We start from the raw sequence: 21,208 nt of genomic DNA, 5'->3' as shown, positions 1-21,208 counted from the left end.
AGAGAAAGAAAGAGAAAACAGACCTACAGCTGCGTAACACTACAAAAAATGTAGTCGCTACCTTACATACATAACTGCAACCCTGCTCTACATCACCCTACAAGAAAACAGCAATGTACATGAAACTTAAGAGTGTGAGGATCGCCCTGTAATTCTGTGTGTCTCCTGTTCTTTCAACCCAGAGGGAAGAGTTTGTTCCCATGCACCTGTGATGCGTGTCCAGGCCTGGGCAGCCAGTGGAGGGAGATGCCCTGGTCTTCAGGTCCCTATTGCAGGTGCCACACGTGCTCAGTGCCCTCACCCTGCACTAAGGTCAGAAGGGTGCTCGCCTTATAAATTATAATGGGCATGGAATGAATTGTGTGCAGAGTGTTTAAGAGATTGCCTGGGACATGCTAAATATTCACCTCAGCATAATTTCATGAATAGATGGTCCATCCTTTGAAGCTTCATTCTTTGCCGTCCAGGAAGAGGTACTGTCAGTGATCCAAGCCAATGCTGACTCCCCAGAAGCTTGGATCAGGCAGAGGAGCTCCACACTCACAAGGGTGTCAATACACAGGTCTGGTTCCTTACAAGAGAGGACAAGGGGTTCTGCTGAAGTGCGGGAGTGCTATACTGTGACTTCACCCCGTATCCCTCCTCAAGATGAGAGTTTTCTCAAGATCAGAATTCTGTTGATTGGTAGAATGTGTGTTCTCAGTTTCTAGAAAAGACTGAAGTACAGTTTTACTTCTTTTAACCTTTAAATGTTGAGAAATAACTTAAATTTTAAAAAAATATGGCCCACAGAAAATCTGTGAACCACATGTCACCTGAGGCTGCCTGATCGTGCTCTTGGTCTACAACAGTATGGAAAAATACAGTAAGCAATGGAGAAACTAATGTCTGGCCTCATTTCCTAAATGCACTGAATTCAATTCTGCTATTGTATTCTACAAAGACAAGAAGGAAAAGACTTTATTATGAAAGCATTTGCAAGAGGGACATAAATTCAAGGATGAGTGCACATCCTCACCTTCACAGATGGATCAGCCTGAGTGCGCTGGTGCTGGGAAGAGCGTGGCTGAGCTCCACCAGGAACCGTCTGCAGTTCAGCCACAAGGCATACAATTCTCAAAACTCAAAAAAAAACAACTCTGACAGATTATGACTAAATCCTTGACTTTTGGAACTTTGCTTGAACACATTCTTAGACTGGGTGAAGTAGTTTAGATGATACATGCACATTTTATTTTATTCATTTATTATTATTTTTTTACCAGATCCCGCCTCAGGTTTATTGGTAGAAATGACACCAGCCACTGGCCCCCTGAAGATGGTGGCCAGGGAGCCACATCAGTCCTTTCCTCCCCAGCAGACAGAGGTCTTCATTGTGAGGTCTTTGCAGGGCCCTTGGCAATCTTAGGGGATGCAGCCTGGGAACCCTTAGAAGTGGGGCCCTGGGACTCTTAGGAGCTGGGGCCTGGCTACTCTTAGGTGCTGTGGTCTGGGCCTGAGCTGGAGTGGCAGCTGGAGCCTGGGCCTTGGCTTGCACTTTGGCCCTGGGCCTGGCCTTAGCCTTAGCCAGAGCCTGGGCCCTGGCCTTGGGCCCCTGGCGATGTAGGCATGAATGCGCTTGCCCAGCTTGGGGTGGTTGATGTAGATGAGTCACTGGAGCTTGCACATGGCCTCCTCGGGGAGCTTGCTTTTGTTGATCACTACTTTGGGTTTCACCCAGTGTCTTGACAGCCTCAGCCTTCGCTCTCAGAGCCTTGGTGCTGTTGGCCTGAATCTTCTTAATGCCCTTCTTGTTGTACTTCTTAGTAAAACACATGCTCCTCAGGAACTTGGGGTCCACCCCCTTCGGAAACTCATATCTTTGTGATCTGGGTTTCTTGATGCCATTTCTGTGCCATTTCCAGGACTGGTTGTGGGTAGTGTGGTTCTTGGACTTGGCCATGTCTGAACTGCCAACCCTCAGGAGCCGATGCGCCTCACATTTTACTTTTCTTAAAGTTATTTGCTCAGAAATGTTAATGCTGCCAAACTGCTGGAGGCTAAGCATGGATAGGCAGGGAGTGACAAACCCTTCAGAGCAGGAGAACTCCCAAGACTTCCACAAATTCTACCTGGATTTATACATAAATGTAGCCCAGGCTTATTTCAAAATCACAGTCAAACTCTGCCTCAGTGTCTCAATGATGGGCTTTCAGGTGAAGAATGTTTAATTTGAAAGGGGCTGAACCCAACCCCTCTTCCTTTCAAGGCAACTGTTTAGAGCTTATGAAGCTACAGATAAATGTGATAAGGAAAGGCGGTTTACAAGCCAATTCAAAGAAGAAATGCCCAAGAAAATACATAGACGTGCTTGGAACATTTTACTTTGGTGATTTGGAAAATATTTGAGATAATCAAGATCACTGTTCCAGGCTTCCTTGGGGAGCTCATGCTTGAACGGCCAGAGATGGTGCAGTGACACATCATGACCACAGGAGGGCAGCAAAGCCCATTGCCTGTCTGTGTGTACCTTGTCATACACCCAAGAACTTCATTTGTAGTTTTAAAAAGCCTCTCCAATATAAATTTTAAAAATTTAACATCATTTCTGTTGTGGTTTCTTTCATCAGTAAATGCTGATCTTCTATGTTGCCCAGTTAAATCACAAATCAAATTTTCTTTACTATAAATGATCTTTTGGGTTTATAGAACCATATTTCAACATCCACTCCTGTAAGTGTGTGTGTGTGTGTGTGCGCGCGTGCGTGCACGCGCGCACACATGCATGTGCGAGCATGTGTGTGTGCATGCGAGCATGTGTGTGTGCATGCGTGCATGTGTGTGTCTGGGAGTCTGGATGTGTATTGCATATTGTATGTGTTTACCGTCAGGTGTTGAGCAAACAAACCAGCTGTGATTATTACTGTGAGCAAGCACAATTCTTTCAGAGACATTCATAAAAGACCTTCACTTTTCTCCATCTTTACCCATGTTTGGCAACTATCATAACTCCTTAGATGTTTAAAGAAAAGGGGAAAAATTTCAAAATATTATTATCCTTTCACCTCCAAATTGTTCTATGGAGTAAACAAGAAGTCTGTTTTTGATTGATTGAACACTCTGGTATTGCCTCTTTGAAATTCTTCATGAATTTCGCTGTTGGAAAAGAGCTGCCATATTTTCATTTTTCACCATTTCTCACAGCTGGACCTGACTCCCTCTCCAGCTGCTGAATACGGTTCCAGATTGTTGACAATTGCTCTGGAGACTGCTGTAGACTGCAGAGCAGGGCTGTGGACTGTTCTAGACTGATGATCAGGCCTTAGGGGCTCCTCTAGACAGCTGGTGAGAGCTCTGGGGACTGCTCTAAACTACTGAAATATCAGGGAGCTAGTTGCTAGGAAACCATGAATCCCTATCCCATTCAGAAATGTTGTATTTGAACTAAAAGTTTTAGCAGAAAGCTTTTAGTTGTTACTGATGTTGGCTTTCAAATGGAAGTTTTGTGAATATAAATTTATATAAATAAATAAATATATGTATAAATACTATGCATATGTATGCAAATTATAAAATGGTATATTAATATCTGTCTAACAAGCCTTGTAAAAGACCTGGAGGACAGCTTTGTTCTTTCAGATTTTCCCTAACTGAATAACCTAGAGACAGGCTAATGGTGTATAAGCTCATAACCTCTCTGAAACACATTTTGCTTACAATGTTTTTCCAAGTTGCAGTTGAGACTGGTTTTCTCACATAACTTTTACAAAGGTGTATTATTTCTCTGTCATTAGTATCTGAAAATTATGAATCTGAGGATTCAATAATCCCCCCATGGCTGTGCAGACAGCCCCCAGAGGCAGGCACTGAAGTCGCCTCTTCCAACACAGACCTCCCAGTGGCATACTCCACAGGACACAGCCTGTGGAATTGTCACCCAATGCCACGCTTTGATTTGTGAAGCTGCAGTTTCCCAAGCCTCCTTCTTCCATGCTGGGCAGGTTGGACAAACACCTCAGGGCTATGACTCACTGCAGAATGTTCTTTTGCTGCGTATAAAAATAATGTCAGTTTGGACTTCCATAATTATGTAGAAATTAAGGTCTATGGCACATAAATTAAAAAACTCAATACAGCAAATCATTATTTTCACGTGTGTGTGTGTGTGTGTGTGTGTGTGTGTCCAAAATGGCAGATTTCAAGGTAATTTCTCCAACTTATCTGCTTTCTTCACTGGTCTTTTTTTGAAAAAGATGCAAATTAATTTTAATATTGGAGTTAGGCATTTGCAAGGAAGGAAACTGTTGTTAGTATATTATGTGGCTCATGTTTCATTTGTATTTCATTTTGAATACATGATTGTTGCCTAGTTTCATCTAGCATCACAAATGATAAACAGGGGTTTCTGTAGTCATATTTTTCATATTCCTTTTCAGTTTCATTTCTAATACTGGATCCTGTGAGTTGATGATTTTAATATATGTTCAGAAATAACCTTTCAGTTGCTCTGAATAAACAAGCCCAGGAAATTCAGGGTCATGAGAAAACCATTAGTCATGACCCTGAAGGATTAAGACAGTAAAGAATTCCAAGAAAAAAGATGCTGTTGACAAAAAACGATCATTCACACTACTTTTTGTTAAAAGACAAATATTGAATAGTAAAACAAAGCCAGGCACCAGTGTCTTATGCCTGTAACCCTAGTTATCTGAGGTTGAGATCTGAGGATAGATGTTTGAAGTGTCTCTAAGAAGACTAATGGAGAAATACAGGGAGGAACAGCAAGAGTCCCTAGCGCCAGTCTGCCCTGCCATCTTCTAGAACAAAAGTGAGAATTCTTTCTTCATGTGGATTCAACCAGTGTCTTTCATACATTCATCTTAATTTAATACATCAAAGAGAATTACGGGACTTATTAACTTACTCAGGGCCACATAGGTAGAGGAAGAATCAAACCTTTCCTTATTGGGATCAAAAGCCAGCATCTTTTTTCATTCAATCAAAGTTAGTGAATTCTGTGTCTTAAAACCTGCTATGACTCCGAGAACAAGCTGCATCAGTATGGAGCTTAGTTGGGCTTCAGAACACAATTTTTCACTAGACTTGATATCAAAGAATTTTCTGGTGAGGATCTAAAAATGTTTTGCAATGACTTACCACAACGACTTAATTCTATTATAGCCATGAAAAACATGCATATAGTAAGGACTCAATAAATGATAGCTGGTAGTGTATCTGCATGTCTTTTAAATTTTTTATTGCTAGTATAATAGTGATGGGTAACAGTTACTAAGTCGGGTAAAGAGTACATTTCTTTTTGGACAACGTCCCCCCTTCACTCACTCTCTCCCAGTTTTTCCCTCCTATTGTCTGAATAGTTGTAACTGGTACAAATAAGCTTACAGTAGAAGATCAATGACAATTCAAACAGAAATGAGAGAGGTTTTTTGTTTATTTTTCGGGTCCAAATTGACCTCAAGCCTGTAAAGGACAGGATTAATTTCTGCACAAGACTTCGTTTCGATCGAAGACTAACAGTATTCTTTGAATCTGACCAAGTACTAAATACACACTCCCTTCTTTCGGAGTTATCTGTTTCTACTCGTTTTCCACTGGCCGTGGTCCCTGCTCTCGAGGACAGGCAGCCACAGCCGCTGCCTTCCAGTCCTGGAGAGGGGGTCAGGGGTGAGGCGGCGTCGACCTCCCGCTCCTCCAGAGGAAGGGTCTGCGCTTGGAGCCGGGCCGGGGTTCCCCGCGTGGAGGGGGGCTCTGAGCCGGGCCTGGCCCCCGCTCTGCGGGGGACGCAGAGCTGGCAAGTCCTGGCTCAAGTGCGGCAGGGCGCCTGCGCCCTGAGCGCCCGCCTCAGCCCTCGCGCCAGCATTTCCCTGAAGTTGTCCCCAACGAGGAAGTAGAAGAGCGGGTTGATGGCGGCGTTGAGGAAGGCCAGCGGGCGCGCGCCCACATAGAGCGCGCGGACCACGGCCTGCGTGCAGCCCGGCTGCGGCGCACCGTCCAGGCGCGAGGCGATGCGCAGGTTGCGCAGGACGTGGTAGGGCGTGAAGAGCACGGAGAAGATCGCCACGGCCAGCACCACCAGGAGCAGAGGCTTCTCCAGCGGCAGCGCGGCGGCCACCTGCCTGTTCCTGCGCCTTAGGAAGATGGCGATCTTGCAGTAGAAGAAGCACATGGCCGACAGGGGCCCGAGGAAGCCCAGGACGGTGAGGCACAGGCTGTAGACCAGGCTGTAGGTCGGGTCCCCCGAGCTCGCATAGTCGTTGCAGCTGGTGCCGGCCTCGGTGACCACGGGGCTGAGTACCGGCAGCATGGGTAGGAGCCCCAGCGTGACCCACACCCAGATGGCCAGTGAGACGATGATGGCCAGCTCCCTCTTCTGCAGTGGGTGCTCCCGGAAGGGGAACCTCACGAGCATGTACCGGTCCACGCTGATGAAGGTGAGGAAGAGGATGCTGGTGTAGAGATTGGCGTGGAGCAGGTAGCGGTTGAGGACGCAGAGCGCGTCCCCGTGGACCCAGCTGTCGTGGGCGTAGCCTTTCATCAGCATGGGCAGCGTGCACAGGAAGGCCAGGTCTGAGATGGAGAGGTTGAAGAGGTAGATGTTACTGCTGCTCCACTTTTTCAGGCAGAAGAGGTAGCCCAACACCACGGTGGTGTTCCCGACGATTCCCAGGGCGAACTCGATCCCGTAGAAAACGGGCAGGTAGTACCTCTGCAGAGCGGCCTCGGCGGCCAGCCAGTGTCTGCAGGAGGAATTCCACGCCTGGGGAAGACAGGGGACAGACCCAACACTTGAACGTGACTCCTGGCCACACCCTGCCCACCTCGGGGCGCACACCCGCAGGCCCAGCCACTGGGGGCACCCATAGGAAGAGGGAGGCTGGAGGCTGCGCCCAGGCAAACAGCACAAGGCCCGGTAAGAAAAAGGAGAACTGGGGACATGGCCTAAGCATCGAGGGCTTCTTAAGCAAACCCAAGATTCTGAGCTCAGACTCCCACTACGACTATAGATAGATAGATAGATAGATAGACAGACAGACAGACAGACATATATATGTATATAATGTGTTATATACTATACATACATTATGCATATATATTACATACGTACTGTGTTTATATATAATCTCCACATAACAGCCGGCATTAAGCACAGAACGCACACACGTAGGTACCGCTATTCACACCCATGTGTAAGAGTGTGTGATGAGCACCTCTGACTTGTGCACTATGTACTTGGGATAACAGCGATGAAAACTCCCGACCTCAAGCTACATGTAGTCTCTTGGGGAAGAATCAGAAAGTAAGCACCCACCAGAGGTGGAAGCAGAGATGTGGATAAGCAGCAAGGGAGAGTGAGGCCCAGGGAAAGTGCGGTAGAGTAGAGCTGATTTCCTGTCTCCAGGACCAGCGTCTTCCCTGGATATGGTAGCTGTCCAGTAAATTCTCCTGAGTTGAACTGAATTGAACCATAACCCAGGAGAGAAACAGGGACTGTTGGAATCCCAACCTCGCTTTTTCAACAGCTCTTTCTTTCCCCCATATTTGAAAACTTATTTCATAAAATGGAAACATGAACCTGAGTCTGGGTAAGGCAGAAAGGACCTCTCTACCCTGAAAGCTTAATGCACGGGTCATTCTGTCCATGATTTCTCCAAGTCCATCTTGTGCACTGCTCTTGGTGAATGACAGAGAACAGACCGGTATTGTTTGCATTTGACACATGGATACTCGATTTTGCTGATGCTTGGATAATTGTATTTCTATTTTAGTTTGGTCCTGTTGCTACATAGTATAGTTTACCCTAGGTAATTTATAAATATTAGAAAAGTGTTTCCCAGAGTTCTGATAATAATGGCAGAGAAGTCCAAGGTCAAGATGCCTGCAGGTCAGTGGTCAGTGACTAGAGAGGATCCCCCCTACTCATTCCCCCCCCCCGCCGCCCTACCCGGCATTGAAGCCCCTGCTGCTTGCTCTGCTTTCGATCTCTAATGAGAGCACTGTTCCATCTGGAAGCCTCTGCCTCCATGACTTCATGACCTCCTCATGTCTCTGCCTTTAACACTCATGATTTCCAATTATGAATCCTGTAGTAACGCCAGCATCCAGACAATAGTACATAAGGTCATACACCTTACCAAAACCTTCCGTCTCATATCTTCTCTGGCCTGCATTTAATTCATCTTAGGCCAAAAAGAAAAAACAAAAGCAAGCAATCAAAAACCTTTATTTACAGCCCCAAAGATAACCATATTGCTTTCCTAGATGAAAACACAAAACCATAATAGAGATGAAACACCTGGGGTGGTGCCCTCATTTTCCTCTGCAACTTTTCACTCTTCTCCTTGCTCATCTTCTGTTTCTTGAATTCACATAGAGTGGTCAATCCTTCCCCACCTCGGGATCCTTATTAAATGCCATGTTTTTGTTTCTGTTTCTCTCTTGTGATATCTGTCCATCATGCACATTTCCTTCTGGCTTCAGTTCAAATCAGCCTCTTCCCAAAATAGCCCTCCAACTCACCAGTCTAAGCTTGGCTGTCCTTGTTTATATTTTCATTATTCATTCAATGTTTCTTTAGCATTTCTCATAAATTTGTTTTGCTTATTCAATGATGAACTATGTTTATCTTCTACACTTGGTACAGTAGCAGGGGTTAGTCAGTGGATGAAAACAGGTTGTTGTGAGGAGATGGTCATAAACATCTGCTTCTTTGCAAAGTAGTTTTCTAACCATTTCCTTGGAGTTCAGATAAGAGTAGTACATCTATCAGATTAACCCATTTCTTTATTGCACTATGAAATTTGACACTGTGTGTTGTGGAAAATATTCAGACTTGTAATTAAAGTAGTAATACCCTTTAGCAAAACATTTGTATAAAATAAGTTTCAGAAACTAAGATATTTAATGAAGACTTTTTGCTTACACAAAACCAAAAAGGTCTTTCCAAAGTGCCATCGTCTCACCCAGGCACGAGAGTCCAGCCAGCTTTTGCTGTGTCCTTTCCCTTTTGGTTTAGCTCTAGCTATTATTTGCTTTTGTTGATTTTACTAATGGAAGCATGTATGTGACAACAGTAGAAGATAAGAAATATAGCAAGTGGGGCTAATGAGCCTTCTTGTTGTTTAGATCATATCTTAGTATTCAAAGTTCCCTATTATTCTGAATAGTTCGCAGCAGCTTTCCATTCATACCTCCTCAAAACACTCTCTTCTTTGACCTCTATGCATGCCAGTCTCAAGCTAATCCTTCTTGTCTCAAGCTTTAAGTATTGGAGTTCCTCAATGCTCTGTTCCTTTGCCATTTTGACCATACTGAAAAAGTTAGTGTATACACTCAAAGAATAGGAAAATAACGTTTCCTTAAAGTGTGAAACTCCTTGGTTTTATTGCTGGATTTCCATCCTTTCCCTGGTTATTCTAGGCCATATCTGCCCTTATTAGGCAGAGATATGTCTGTGCTTTATTGAATTTTTCTGCAACCAAAAGGTTTCACTGTCAAAGGAAAATATATCCATTATTCCCCTGCGACCGCACATAAGGTTGCTGATTCCAGCCAAATGCCATTGGCTCATACCTGTAATCCTAGATACTCAGGAGACTGAGATCTGATGATGCCCACCCAAAGCCAGCCCTGGTAGTAAACTCCATGAGACTCTTACCTCTAATAAACCACTCAAAAAGCTGAAAGTGGAGTTGTAGCTCAAGTGGAAGAGTGCTAGCCTTGAGTAAAATAAAGAAGCTCAGGAGTAGCACCCAGGTACTGGAGTTCACGACCCAGGCTCCGAGTTCCAGTTCCAGGACTAACACACACACACACACACACACACACACACACACACACACACACACACACACAATTCGGTACTGTTTCCAGCACAAAAAGGTAACTGATTGCAACCACTCAAACAAATTAGGATCCGGTGGAGTCAGATAAGATGATAGAAAACCTTTCGGTTTCCACATCTTTGCATCATGCTTTTAAAAACTTTATAAGGTGTCTGCATGACAGACTTATTGTCTAATATCCAATAGATGCAAGTATCCAATTCTGAACACCTTTGAATAATTAACAGCATATCAGAATGAAAAATAGAAAGCTGGAACATGTGGAAGTGGAGACTGGTGTCTAAGGGGTAAGAGGAGAGGGGCAAATACAGCCATCGTATTCAGTGGGCATCTGTGAAAATGGACCCTGAAACTATAAGGGTTGAAAAGTACAAGGCAGGGAGAGCAACAGGAGGGAGATGCTGATCAAGACACACTGTCCTCATAAAAGGACATGGTCACTTGAAACCCCTAGTCAAGCTAATATAAAAGCTAGAGGCAAGTAGGCAAAAATGAATGACAAATGTCAGCCACTTCTAATGTTTCGTTATCTTCCCTTCTATACTTTATTATTTATTTATATTTGGATTTGTAAAAGTGAGATTATGCCTTTAATAACCCATATCTTTCATTTTAGAGTCTCTTTCTATATCCATAACAGATTTATTATCATTATTACTATTATTGTTGTTATGATTATTATTAATGTTATTATGATGCCCTGTGGCTTGAAATCAGGGCCTGGATGATGTCTCTAAGGTCTTTCCTCAAGGTGCTCCACTTCTGGATGTTTGGTACTTAACTGGAAATAAGAGTCTCATTGACTTTTCTGCCCAGGCTGGCTTTGAAACATGGTCCTCAAATCTTAGCCCCTGATTAGCTAGGATTACAGGCATAAACCACCAGTGCCCTGCAATAAATTATGCTTTATGAAGATAAGCTAACCAGTATTTGCTGGACAATTTGTCCTTTAGAAATGACAGAATTTGAGAAGTGGAGCTATGGCTCAAGTGGTAGAGTAGCCTTGAGTTAAAGAGCTCAGGACATCATCTAGGCCCAGAGTTCAAGACCTGCAACAGACAACAAAGAAAGAAAGAAAGAAAGAAAGAAAGAAAGAAAGAAAGAAAGAAAGAAAGAAAGAAAGAAAGAAAGAAAGAAAGAAAGAGAAAGAAAGAAAGAAACTCTTTAGGGGGTTGGGAGCATGGCCTAGTGGTAGAGGGCTCACCTACCATGCTCGAAATCCTAGGTTGATTCCATGACTCCACAGAAAAAGCCAGAAGTGCTGCTGTGGTTCAAGTGGAAGAGCTCTAGTTTGAGAAAATCCCAAGGATAGTGCTCAGGCCCTGAGTTTAAGCCCCAGGACTGGCAAAAAAGCAAAAGGACAGAATTTGGAGAGAAGTGTATCCTGAATAGAATGATATTTGCAGTTCAGAGTATTTATAGTGAAGTATCACAATTGTGCAAATTAAGGAAGTATGCTGTTACTCTAAGGAACATTCCCAACTGAAGAGGAAATTTTTTCATGAATACTGACAAGTCTTTCTTGTACTTTCTAGTAGTTGTATTCTTAATTTGAGAAAAGGGAAATAATTGCATATATGTTATAACAAGTTTTGCTGAATTAGTAAATGTGAAAAAATATATTAGCAGTTAGAATGAAATAGTTCCTAGTTCAGAAATATTCCTATATGTGCTAGAATTAATGAACCAGAAGAAATATGTAATTTACTAACATAATCAGACTGGAGATATTCATTTTTAATTTGGAAAAATATCTCTTCTATTTCAGATATACTTATCTTTTTGAATACTATTATTTACAAAAGAAAAATATTATTTACAAATATATTTGACAATTTCTAAGGCTTTAAATTGTTTCTTTATAATCATTGTACTTAATTCTAAACTTTCATGGTAAGAAAAATATACATAGTAACAAAATAATTATAAACAATGGCCATTTTCATTTCTAAGCAATTTGAATGAAAATTACATAGTCACACTAACAGATAATATTATAGTATCCGTGCCTTCTATTTTCTATATTACATAAATTATGCCAGAAACGAAATTATGGTGTAACATCAAATTGTAATTTTAAGTTCTTTAAAATTGACAAAATTTTGAAAATCTTTGTCTGGTCTAATGGCAATGATTTGTTCAATAAGCTACTTTTTATTTAATAAATTGTATCCTTGAAGTCATCTTATTTTATCACAGGCAAATTCTAAACTTAATACTTGCAATGCCTTACTGTTCCATTTCCTAAATATGAAAATGTTTTATGTAATAGATGGTTTCATATGATTTAGATATTGTTTCCCTGAAGACAGTTATATTGCTGTTGAGTAAACTCGGTTACTATTTTTGTTGATAGATTAGCAAATATGGTAAACATTTCTACATGAAAGATACATGGTACTTGGAAATTAAAGCAGTACTTTTAATTTTGTAGAAAAACAACAGTGAAAGTAAAGATTAGGATGTTCTTCTGTCTGACCTGAGAGTGTCTCCACCTTCCCTGTTCACAGACTGCTATAAGGAGCCCCAGCAGGGGGCCTGATGTGGCACTGTATCTGAATGCAAAGACTGGAGCATCACTTACCATTCTGCTCCTAGGTCCCCTCCTCTCTCCTGGCAGGCAGAAGCTCTGCCGGCAGGCAGTGCACACAGCTTCTGACCCAGTGCTGGACTGCTTACATGACCAGTGCAGTCCGATTTGCATATCATGTGGTCAAGTTTAATAATTCAAGAGCCCAGGGGTGATTTTTCCAAGTCATAGAGTCTCATGCAGAGTGCTTCCGTCTGCAGCACACATAGCGAACAGATTTTTAGAACTCCACAGCTGAAATTAGCTTACCCTCTACCAAAATAAGAAAAGCCACCATGTTCTCCTAACTATGTGCTCAGGTAAGGTGGTAAACACATTATATTGGGTATGCACTCGTGTTTCTTCATTTTTCAAGTGTTTAGGGGAAATACAGCTTGAGATCACTTTCCCTTTTAGTCTCTTTAATTATATTCAAGAGACACATCAAAATGTATCAAGTGACCAGGGACTGGGGAGAGAGTGTTGTGCAAATAAGAGGACCTCAGGAAAGGAGAGTTTATACATTCCAGTCAGTGCTGCGTAGCTCTGGAAAAGTATCTCTAGTGGTCCAGACAGGATACATGACTGGCCTTCTCCTAGGTGTATACCAGTGTTGTGTTCACACACACACACAAAATCTACCTGCTCATGTGAAGCATGGCCAAACCACTGGCATTTGAAATTCAGCTTGGAGCTACTGAGGAGGTATATAGACAGTAGGAATAGCTATGGGCAAAACAACAATAATCTAACTGAAAAGTAATCTAAAGTCAAGTGGACTGGAGGTCTGGCTCAAATGTTACAGGTTCTGTCTTGCAAGTTTAAGGATCAAGTTTTAAAATCCCAGAACCTCCCTGCAACACATTGACAATTGTATTATGGCAAGCAATACAACTCCATTGTATAGCCAGTGCATTGATTGTATACCAACACCCCTATATTGCCTGTCCTCTGTCAAGTATACCACTTTTATCAGTGCATACCAATACAGCTTTATTGTATGATCCCTTCTTCCCAGTATCTAGGGTTAAAAAACCAAAACTCCAAAATACATGATAAAATGTGATAATTAAAATACAATGTTGTAAAATATTTTGTGCATGTATATTTACCTGTCTCTATAGATCCCGTACTTAAAAATTATATACATGGGCTGGGAGTGTGGTCTAGTGGTAGAGTTCTCCCTTAGAATGCACAAAGCCCTGGGTTCGATTCCTTGGTACCACATACATAGAAAAAGCAAGAAGTGGTGCCATGGCTCAAGTGGTAGAGCTCCAACCTTGAGAAAGCCCAAGGACAGCGCCCAGGCCCCAAGTTCAATCTTCAGGACAGGCAAATATATATATATATATATATATATATATGTACTAAGTGGACATGTATTTACAAATATTTGTGCAGAAAATGTAAGTTCAATAAATAGGAAAAACGCAAGTTCACCATGTCAATTAATATCTTTTTAATTTGTGATATTTCTGTATCCCAACAAAGTACCTTTATGTGTGGAATGCTTAGCTACTATTATCACCTTTGTTTTATTTCCCAGATTAATAAACAGAGGCTCCAGCCTCCAGGTAATTTCCACAAAGTCAGAGAACCAGGGAGGAGCCTGCAGGCCCCAGCCTGGGCAGGGAGTTTGTCCTGGGCCTGGGTGGGGAGTGGGTCCTGGGGATGGGCGGGGAGCGGTCCAGGGCCGGGTTGAGGAGTGAATCCCAGGCCTGGGTGGGGTGTGGGCACCTGGCCTGGGTGGGGAGCCTGTCCCGGGCCTGGGTGGGGAGCGGGCTCTGGGCCTGGGTGGGGAGCGGGCCCTAGGCCTGCCTGGGGAGCAGGCCCCAGGGCCGGGGTGGGGAGTGGACTCCGGGCCTGGGTGGGGAGCGGTCCCGGGCCGGGGTGGGGAGTGGGCCCCAGGCCTGGGTGGGGAGCAGTCCCCGGGCCGGGATGGGGAGTGGACTCCGGGCCTGGGTGGGGAGTGGGACCCGGGCTTGGGTGGGGAGCCGTCCCGGGCCGGGATGAGGACTGAACCCTGGGCTTGGGTGGGGAGCGGGTCCTGGGCCTGGGGTGGCTCTGCTGGCCTGCAGCAAGGGTGGGAAGTGGCCTTGGAGATCTCTCTGCTTCTGGAGGAAGGCAGGCTAGCACTCAAGGTGCTCACAACTTTAAAAGAGAAGAGCATGGAGTGCCGGCCAGGCTGGCCAGGGTGAGCCGAACCTGGCAGAGACCTCCCTACAGGAGGGCTCCAGTTGGCCTGCCCAGGAGAGCTCACCCATGTGGGCAGGGTTTGTCCCCAGAGTTCCTTCTTCATCCTCCTCCTCCCCTTTTCCTCCTTCTCCTCACCTCTCCCTCCCCCCTTCTCCTCTCCCCTTCTCCTCTCTCCCTCCTGGTCTTCCCTTCCTCCTCTACTTCCTCTCCCCCTCCCCCCTTTCTGGCCACTTCCCATTGGGGTTTCCTCTTCCTCCTCCTCCCTTCCTGACCACTTCCCATCGGGGTTTCCTCTTCCTCCTCCTCCCTTCCTGACCACTTCCCATCGGGGTTTCCTCTTCCTCCTCCTCCCTTCCTGACCACTTCCCATCGGGGTTTCCTCTTCCTCCTCCCTTCCTGACCACTTCCCATCGGAGGCTCCTCTTCCTCCTCCTCCCTTCCTGTCCACTTCCCATTGGTGTTTCCTCTTCCTCCTCCTCCCTTCCTGTCCACTTCCCATTGGGGTTTCCTCTTCCTCCTCCTCCCTTCCTGACCACTTCCCATCGGGGTTTCCTCTTCCTCCTCCTCCTCCCTTCCTGACCACTTCCCAGGCCTTGGGCCTGGACGGCGGCCTCCTGCTTAGCGTGCAAAGTACCAGGTAATGGATACCTACTGCTCTCCGTGGCTGCGCAGAGACATGGCGAATGAGGAGCCTTTATTCTGAATTTGTTATGTTGAGTCAATTCCCCGCCCCCCGTGTCTGGGAATATTCATTTCAAGAGGCTGATAAATAAATAACGTGAAAGATCAGTGAGTCCTTATCCTGGCGCGTGGAAAGGTGCCTAATGGGATTTTCTCCTTTACAAGAAGGGCGTAATGATTCCCTGTGCATACACCCCAACGTCCACATCTGCAGCCCGAGATCATTTACGAAATGCACTCACGGGGCCATACAACAGCCGGTCATGGCAAGAAGAGCGCTAGTGAGGAAATCCAGGAGGACAAAAAGGGGAGAGAGAGAGAGGGAGGGAGGGAGGGAGGGAGGGAGGGAGGGAGGGAGGGAGGGAGGGAGGGAGAGGGAGAGAGAGAGAGAGAGAGAGAGAGAGAGAGAGAGAGAGAGAGAGAGAGAGAGAGAGAGAGAGAGAGAGAGAGAGAGAGAGAGAGAGGGAGAGAACCAAAATCCTGAGTGCCTCCGGTGCTTCCCACCAGCTCCTGAGTGGGTTCCAATGCTTCTAGAGTTAATGCAGCACATACCACTAGCATCCCAACTTTAAATGAAGGAACTGAAGCCTAACGCAATTAATCAATTATCCAGGTTACCACAGCCTGGGCAATAACTTCATGCTTGTGGTTTTGACTCCTCAGCCTAAACCTTTGATCATTGCTCTGCTTTTCTCATGGTAATAATTTTCTTCATGGAAGAAAATATAAAGAAGTCGAAACATAAAATTACTGATACTAGATAACTTTTTGTCACAAATACAGCAATACTATGTGGTTTTGTCAACTCAAAGACGTTTCAAGTTAAGAGCATGTATTGGTTATCAGAAGGAACAATTTAAATCTTCAAAAGGTATCATAGATAACATAAACAGACATGGAGTAGGTCATTAGAGTGTGTTTGGGAATGTTCATTGGCCACATCTTTGGGCATGTTTACAAGACACATTTCTTTCTAAAACAGTCTGCTGGGAAAGAAACTGGCCAAAAAGCTGTGTTAATCTTATTGGAATGGTAAGCAGTGAGAGGAAAGAATAATTAATTTTTATTTTATTTCGTTTTCTTTTTGATGCTAGTCCTGGGGCTTCAACTCAGGGCCTGGACACTGACTCTGAGCTTTTTTGTTCAAAGTTAGTGCTCTGCCACTTGAGCTACAGCTCTATTTCTGGCTTTTTGCTAGAGATAAGAGTCTCATGGGCTTTCTTGCTCTGGCTGTCTTCAAACTACGGTCTTTCTAATCTCAGCCTCCTGAATAGCTGGTATTTGAAACATGAGTCACACACGATTTTTTTTGTGCCACTACTAGGGTTTAAAATCAGAACCCCAGTTGAAATCAGGGGCGCCTTACTTTTGTTTTTTTTTTAACTCAGTGCTAGCTAGTGTTTGAGCACCAGCTCCACTTCTAGATTTTTTTTTCATGGTTAATTAGAGATTTGAGTCCCATGGACTTTATTGCCCAGGCTGGCTTCACACTGTGACCCTCATATCTCCGTCTCCAAAGTGGCTAGGATTATAGGCATAAGTCACTGGTACTGTTTTGAACTTGAAAATTTTGGCAACTAGAATCATGCCATATGAGACCTTTGGGGCTAGATTTTCTCACGCTTCAAATTTCTCTGGAGATTCATCTAGGTCATTTCATTTGGGCTCAGTTCATTTATGATAACTGAGCAACATTCCTTTGTATGTAGGTTCTTCAGTTCACTTACTCATTTAATATTGAAGGATGTCTGGTTTGTTTCCTGGAATTGTGTAAAAGAAGGTTTTTGTGTAAATGAAATTTTCTATTTTTCTGGAATAAATGCCCATGTGTGTCCTTTCTGAGTGCATGCTCATTGCACAGTCATTTTTTTAAGGAAATGTCAAGTGATTTTGCAGGGTGGAAGTACCATGTTATATGTTCACCTGCAATGTACAGAGATCCAAGTTTCTCTGCATCCTCACAGGCATCCAGTGTGGCTGTTGTTTTTGTTTCTACCATCCTGAGAGGTATTTCTTAATATCTCATTGAATTTGTACTTCCTGCACTGATTTCCCATCCTTTTCAGTAAACTGATTTTTCATGTCTTTGTTCACTTACTCTTTGGACTTTTTTGTTTTGTTTTGTTCTGTTTTGAGACAATGTCTCTTTCTAAACCAGGCCAGCCTTGGATATATGACTTGCTGATCTCAGCCTCCTGAGTGCAGGAATTACACACATATGCACCGCTTTGCTTAGCGTCTCTTTGGACTTTCTAAACTATCAAATACTGGAACTTTGCATATGCTACATACAGGTCCAAATCAGCTAGGCATGTTTTCCCCAAGTCCAGAGCAGCAGTGGCTGCTACCACTCATGCTAGGCCTGGGTTGGCACCACAGCCAGGCCACATCTCCACTGTGCAGTGGAAGTTTGGATTCTCCTGCACAGATTGGCACCACTCCAGCAGGAGTGAAGAGAAGTCCTGCCTCCCTCCTTTATCTTCCCGCCTGAGCCTCTAGGATTACAGGCTTGAGCCACTGGCACCCAGCTAATATCTAACTGTTTCTTAAGCAAAATGAAGGCTACTACTAATAAAAGTAGATATAGAGAAAATTACACAATTTATAAATGTTCCCCATATTTTAAAGACATTGCCTCTACACTGCCAATCACTCTTTTAGTTGACTTTTTCCCCCCTGTCCCATTCGTGCTCTATTTCAGATTTACTAATCATTGCAATGTCTTTCTTAATATGTATATCAGTCTTTGTTTTTATTCTCTATATAATCTGCCATGTATATTTTTATATTTATATCTTAATTGTTTATTTTAAGTAGTTGTACAAAGGGGTATATATTTTTATATTTCAATGTGTGATAAACAAGAGTGTAAAATGTCTCTTTAATAAGGCTGCTGTTGACTTAACTTAAAAATAACCATCTGATTTCTGTATATTTGTTCTCATGACATTGATAGCCAGAGCTTCATTTGTTCTCATGGAAACACTTTAAACCAACACCATCCTAACCTACCACCACCCATTACACATTTATCTGCACGCGACCCAGCAAATCCCTGGATTTGCTACCATGACTAAATGATGGGGATGGTCACACATATGGAAAATACGAATGGGTCACGTAGTTCCACCTGAGGACTCCCACTTTCATACACTCGATAGCCGGGGATTGCATCCTGCCTTTGTCAGAGCTGTGCTGGGTGGAGGGGGGAAGGAAAAGCTGTCTCCGGGAGCCTCTGCCTTATTGCATGGGGATAGGAATCAACTGTGTCACGTGGCTCACTCATCTTTGCCTCACTTACTCTTATGGGTCATGAGGCAAAGAGCTTTTAAAAGTAAATGGCAAATGGACAAATATTTGCTGAAATGACTCCGGGAAAAAATCCCTTGGGCCCTTTGGTGAGCATGCTCAAATGTCTTCTTGAAGTAAATTATAAGCAAGCAGAAGCAACTGAAAACACCATGATAAAGGTTACAAGAGGATCTAGCAGGTTGCTCTCACAAATGCACATTCACGAATGGGAAGAATGGTTGTCTTCTATCTAAATGTTGATTGACTGGTTTGTAGTTTTGAAGTTGTGAAGTTCTGTGACAGTACGTGGACTCTTTTACTGCCCCTGCCCCAGGTTGGAGCACTGCCCCATCTTCCTCCATGGATTCATTTTACAAAAGAAGAAATTTATGTTCTTTGACTGTGTTCAATTCATTAGCTTAGAAAACAGGCCATCCCCTCACCCCTGACAGCCAAAAGCTGCTGCTTTAGTTTCTTGATACAAAGGGACCTGAACAGCCTAATGGGAGAGAAAGACAAAATGAAGGCTGAGCACTGATTTACTCCATGTTTCATTTCCTTCACGGTTTCATCAGAAGCTAGAATAATAAAATGTCTGTAAAGGATGGCACATGACTCATGATCAGTATGGTGAACTCTGAAATGATAATGATTCTGTTTCAGTTTTGTATCATAGCCTTTTAGGAGCTAAGTGAAAACTGAATTGAAAAAATTATGTAGCCTGTTGGAGTCATGAAGTTTAAAAGTAATATTTATGTTAATTGCATAAATACTTACTGTGTAGCCCTCAATGAAATTTTTTATGTGCACGTAGATTAGAACCTATCATGGTTTATTTTTAAAGTTATATATTGCTATTAGACATAATCACAATAGCAAAGAAAATCTTCTCTTGGTATTCTTTATTATGTTTGCTATCATTTATATGACTTCTTAAATTTCTGTCACTTTAATGTGTTTCATTTCAAATGGTGCAACTAATGCAAAGGGAAATAAGTGAAATATAAAATGAGTTGTCTTGCTGGGTGCGGTGGTTCACGCCTGTAATCCTAGCTACTCAGGAGGCTGAGATCTGAGGATCAAGGTTCAAAGCCAGCCCTGGCACAAAAGGACCTAAGACTCTTGTCTCCAATTAAATGGGAAGTGGAGCTTGGCTCAAGGGTATGGCGGTAGCCTTGAGCCGAAGAGCTCAGGGACGACACCAAGGCCAAGTCCAAGCCCCATGACTCCCCCCCCAAAAAAATGAGTTGTCTTGATAAATTTGGCAATAACTCCTTCTTAAGTGCTTGGATGGCTTGACTAAAATGAACTAGGGAAAAGCTGTTACATTTCTCTGCTTAAAAAGTTGTTTATCAAGAGAGAAAAAAATGCTCCCTGAAATGCTTCCTCATCCTCCTATGTCTATCTTGGTGTGATCTCAGAGCTGTAATAATAAGAGTGTTTATGGGGACTGCAGAAAAGGATGTCCTACTTTGAATCATGGCTGTTATTCATCATGAAGGAGAAATTAAACTCATACAAAAGCCGAAGAGTTTGATGAGGAGAGCAATTCTAATGTCCTTAAAGAATGCAGGTGGGTACGTGCTGTGGGTTTCCTAGCAGCCTGCACCCGGTGGCTCTGGCAGTCTCCTTCTAGTACATAGCAGGATGGACCACATGCCTCCCCACCATGCAGTGGACTAGAAAATGGTGCCAGGTCATACTTAGTTACAAAGCAAGAACATTCACACCCATGATAAGCCATGGAGATTGTTGTTGTTGTTGTGGGCCTGGATTTGGTTCCTGAGCTCTTCAGCTCAAAGCTACCACTCTACCACTTGAGCCACAGTGCCACTCCCAGTTTTCTGGTGGTTAATTGGAGAAAAGTATGTCATGGACTTTTGTGCCCTGGCTGGCTTTGAACGGTGACCCTCAAATCTCAGCATCCTAAGTAGCTAGGATTACAGTTGTGAGCTACCAGCACCTGGTAGTGGAGATGTTTTGAGATAGCTAATGAACATTTTTCTAATGGCTCAAGCTGTTAAGTGATAGCTTTGAGCACAAAAGCAAGGGGCAATGCCCAGGCCCTGAGTTCAAGTTCCAAGACCAGCACATACACAAGAAATTTAATCTATTCTGCTAGCATCTAACTGGAATTAGTGTAACTAATTTAGAATTTGACAAGGTGTTGTGCCTGTGGCACCTCACATGGGGTCTGACCCCTGGCACACAAAGAGCTGTGTATTTTTATATTTATGTCTTAACTGTTTATATTTTAGTAGTTGTACAAAGGAGTATGTGCTTTCATATGTCAATAGGTGGTAAGCAAGAGTGTGAAATGTGTCTTTTCAATAGGCTTCTGTTGACCTAACTTAAAAATAACCATCTGATTGCTCTGTATTTGTTCTTATGACACTAATGGCCAAAGCTTTTGATTGATTCTGTATGGATGCTTGGTCAGAGCCACATGGATACCAATTAACTATTTCATAATGGCACGTTCTTTGGTCCACTGTAGCACTGTACTTGCAGATGCATATAAGTTTGCATATATGAATGGCTTTCCTTCCAGTGTCAAAGAACTTTAATTCGTGATTTATATTACTTATGTAATAAGTAATAGAGGTCCTATAAAAGTACCATTAGTCAA

At 43.4% G+C, this 21,208-nt stretch overlaps 1 protein-coding gene and 1 pseudogene across 1 annotated transcript; both read right to left on the bottom strand.

Annotated features, from left to right (window-relative positions):
• Positions 1-403: 403 nt before the first annotated feature.
• LOC150068414 (large ribosomal subunit protein eL29 pseudogene) lies at positions 404-1,942 on the bottom strand (annotated as a pseudogene).
• Positions 1,943-5,652: 3,710 nt separating this feature from the next.
• Sucnr1 (succinate receptor 1) lies at positions 5,653-12,481 on the bottom strand. Its single transcript, XM_090332316.1, has 2 exons — positions 12,427-12,481; positions 5,653-6,757 (listed from the first exon to the last, which is right to left on the bottom strand). Exons 1-2 carry the CDS (start codon positions 12,427-12,429, stop codon positions 5,804-5,806), a joined length of 957 nt encoding a protein of 318 aa, XP_090188442.1. The 5' UTR covers positions 12,430-12,481; the 3' UTR covers positions 5,653-5,803.
• Between the last annotated feature and the right edge of the window lie 8,727 nt (positions 12,482-21,208).

The sequence above is a fragment of the Megascapheus bottae genome, chromosome 1, assembly GCF_031878675.1.
Source record: "Megascapheus bottae isolate mThoBot1 chromosome 1, mThoBot2.hap1, whole genome shotgun sequence".
In the NCBI taxonomy this organism is placed as follows: Eukaryota; Metazoa; Chordata; class Mammalia; order Rodentia; family Geomyidae; genus Megascapheus; species Megascapheus bottae.
Note: the sequence above shows the minus strand (reverse complement) of the source record. Positions and strands in the feature narration are given on the sequence as shown.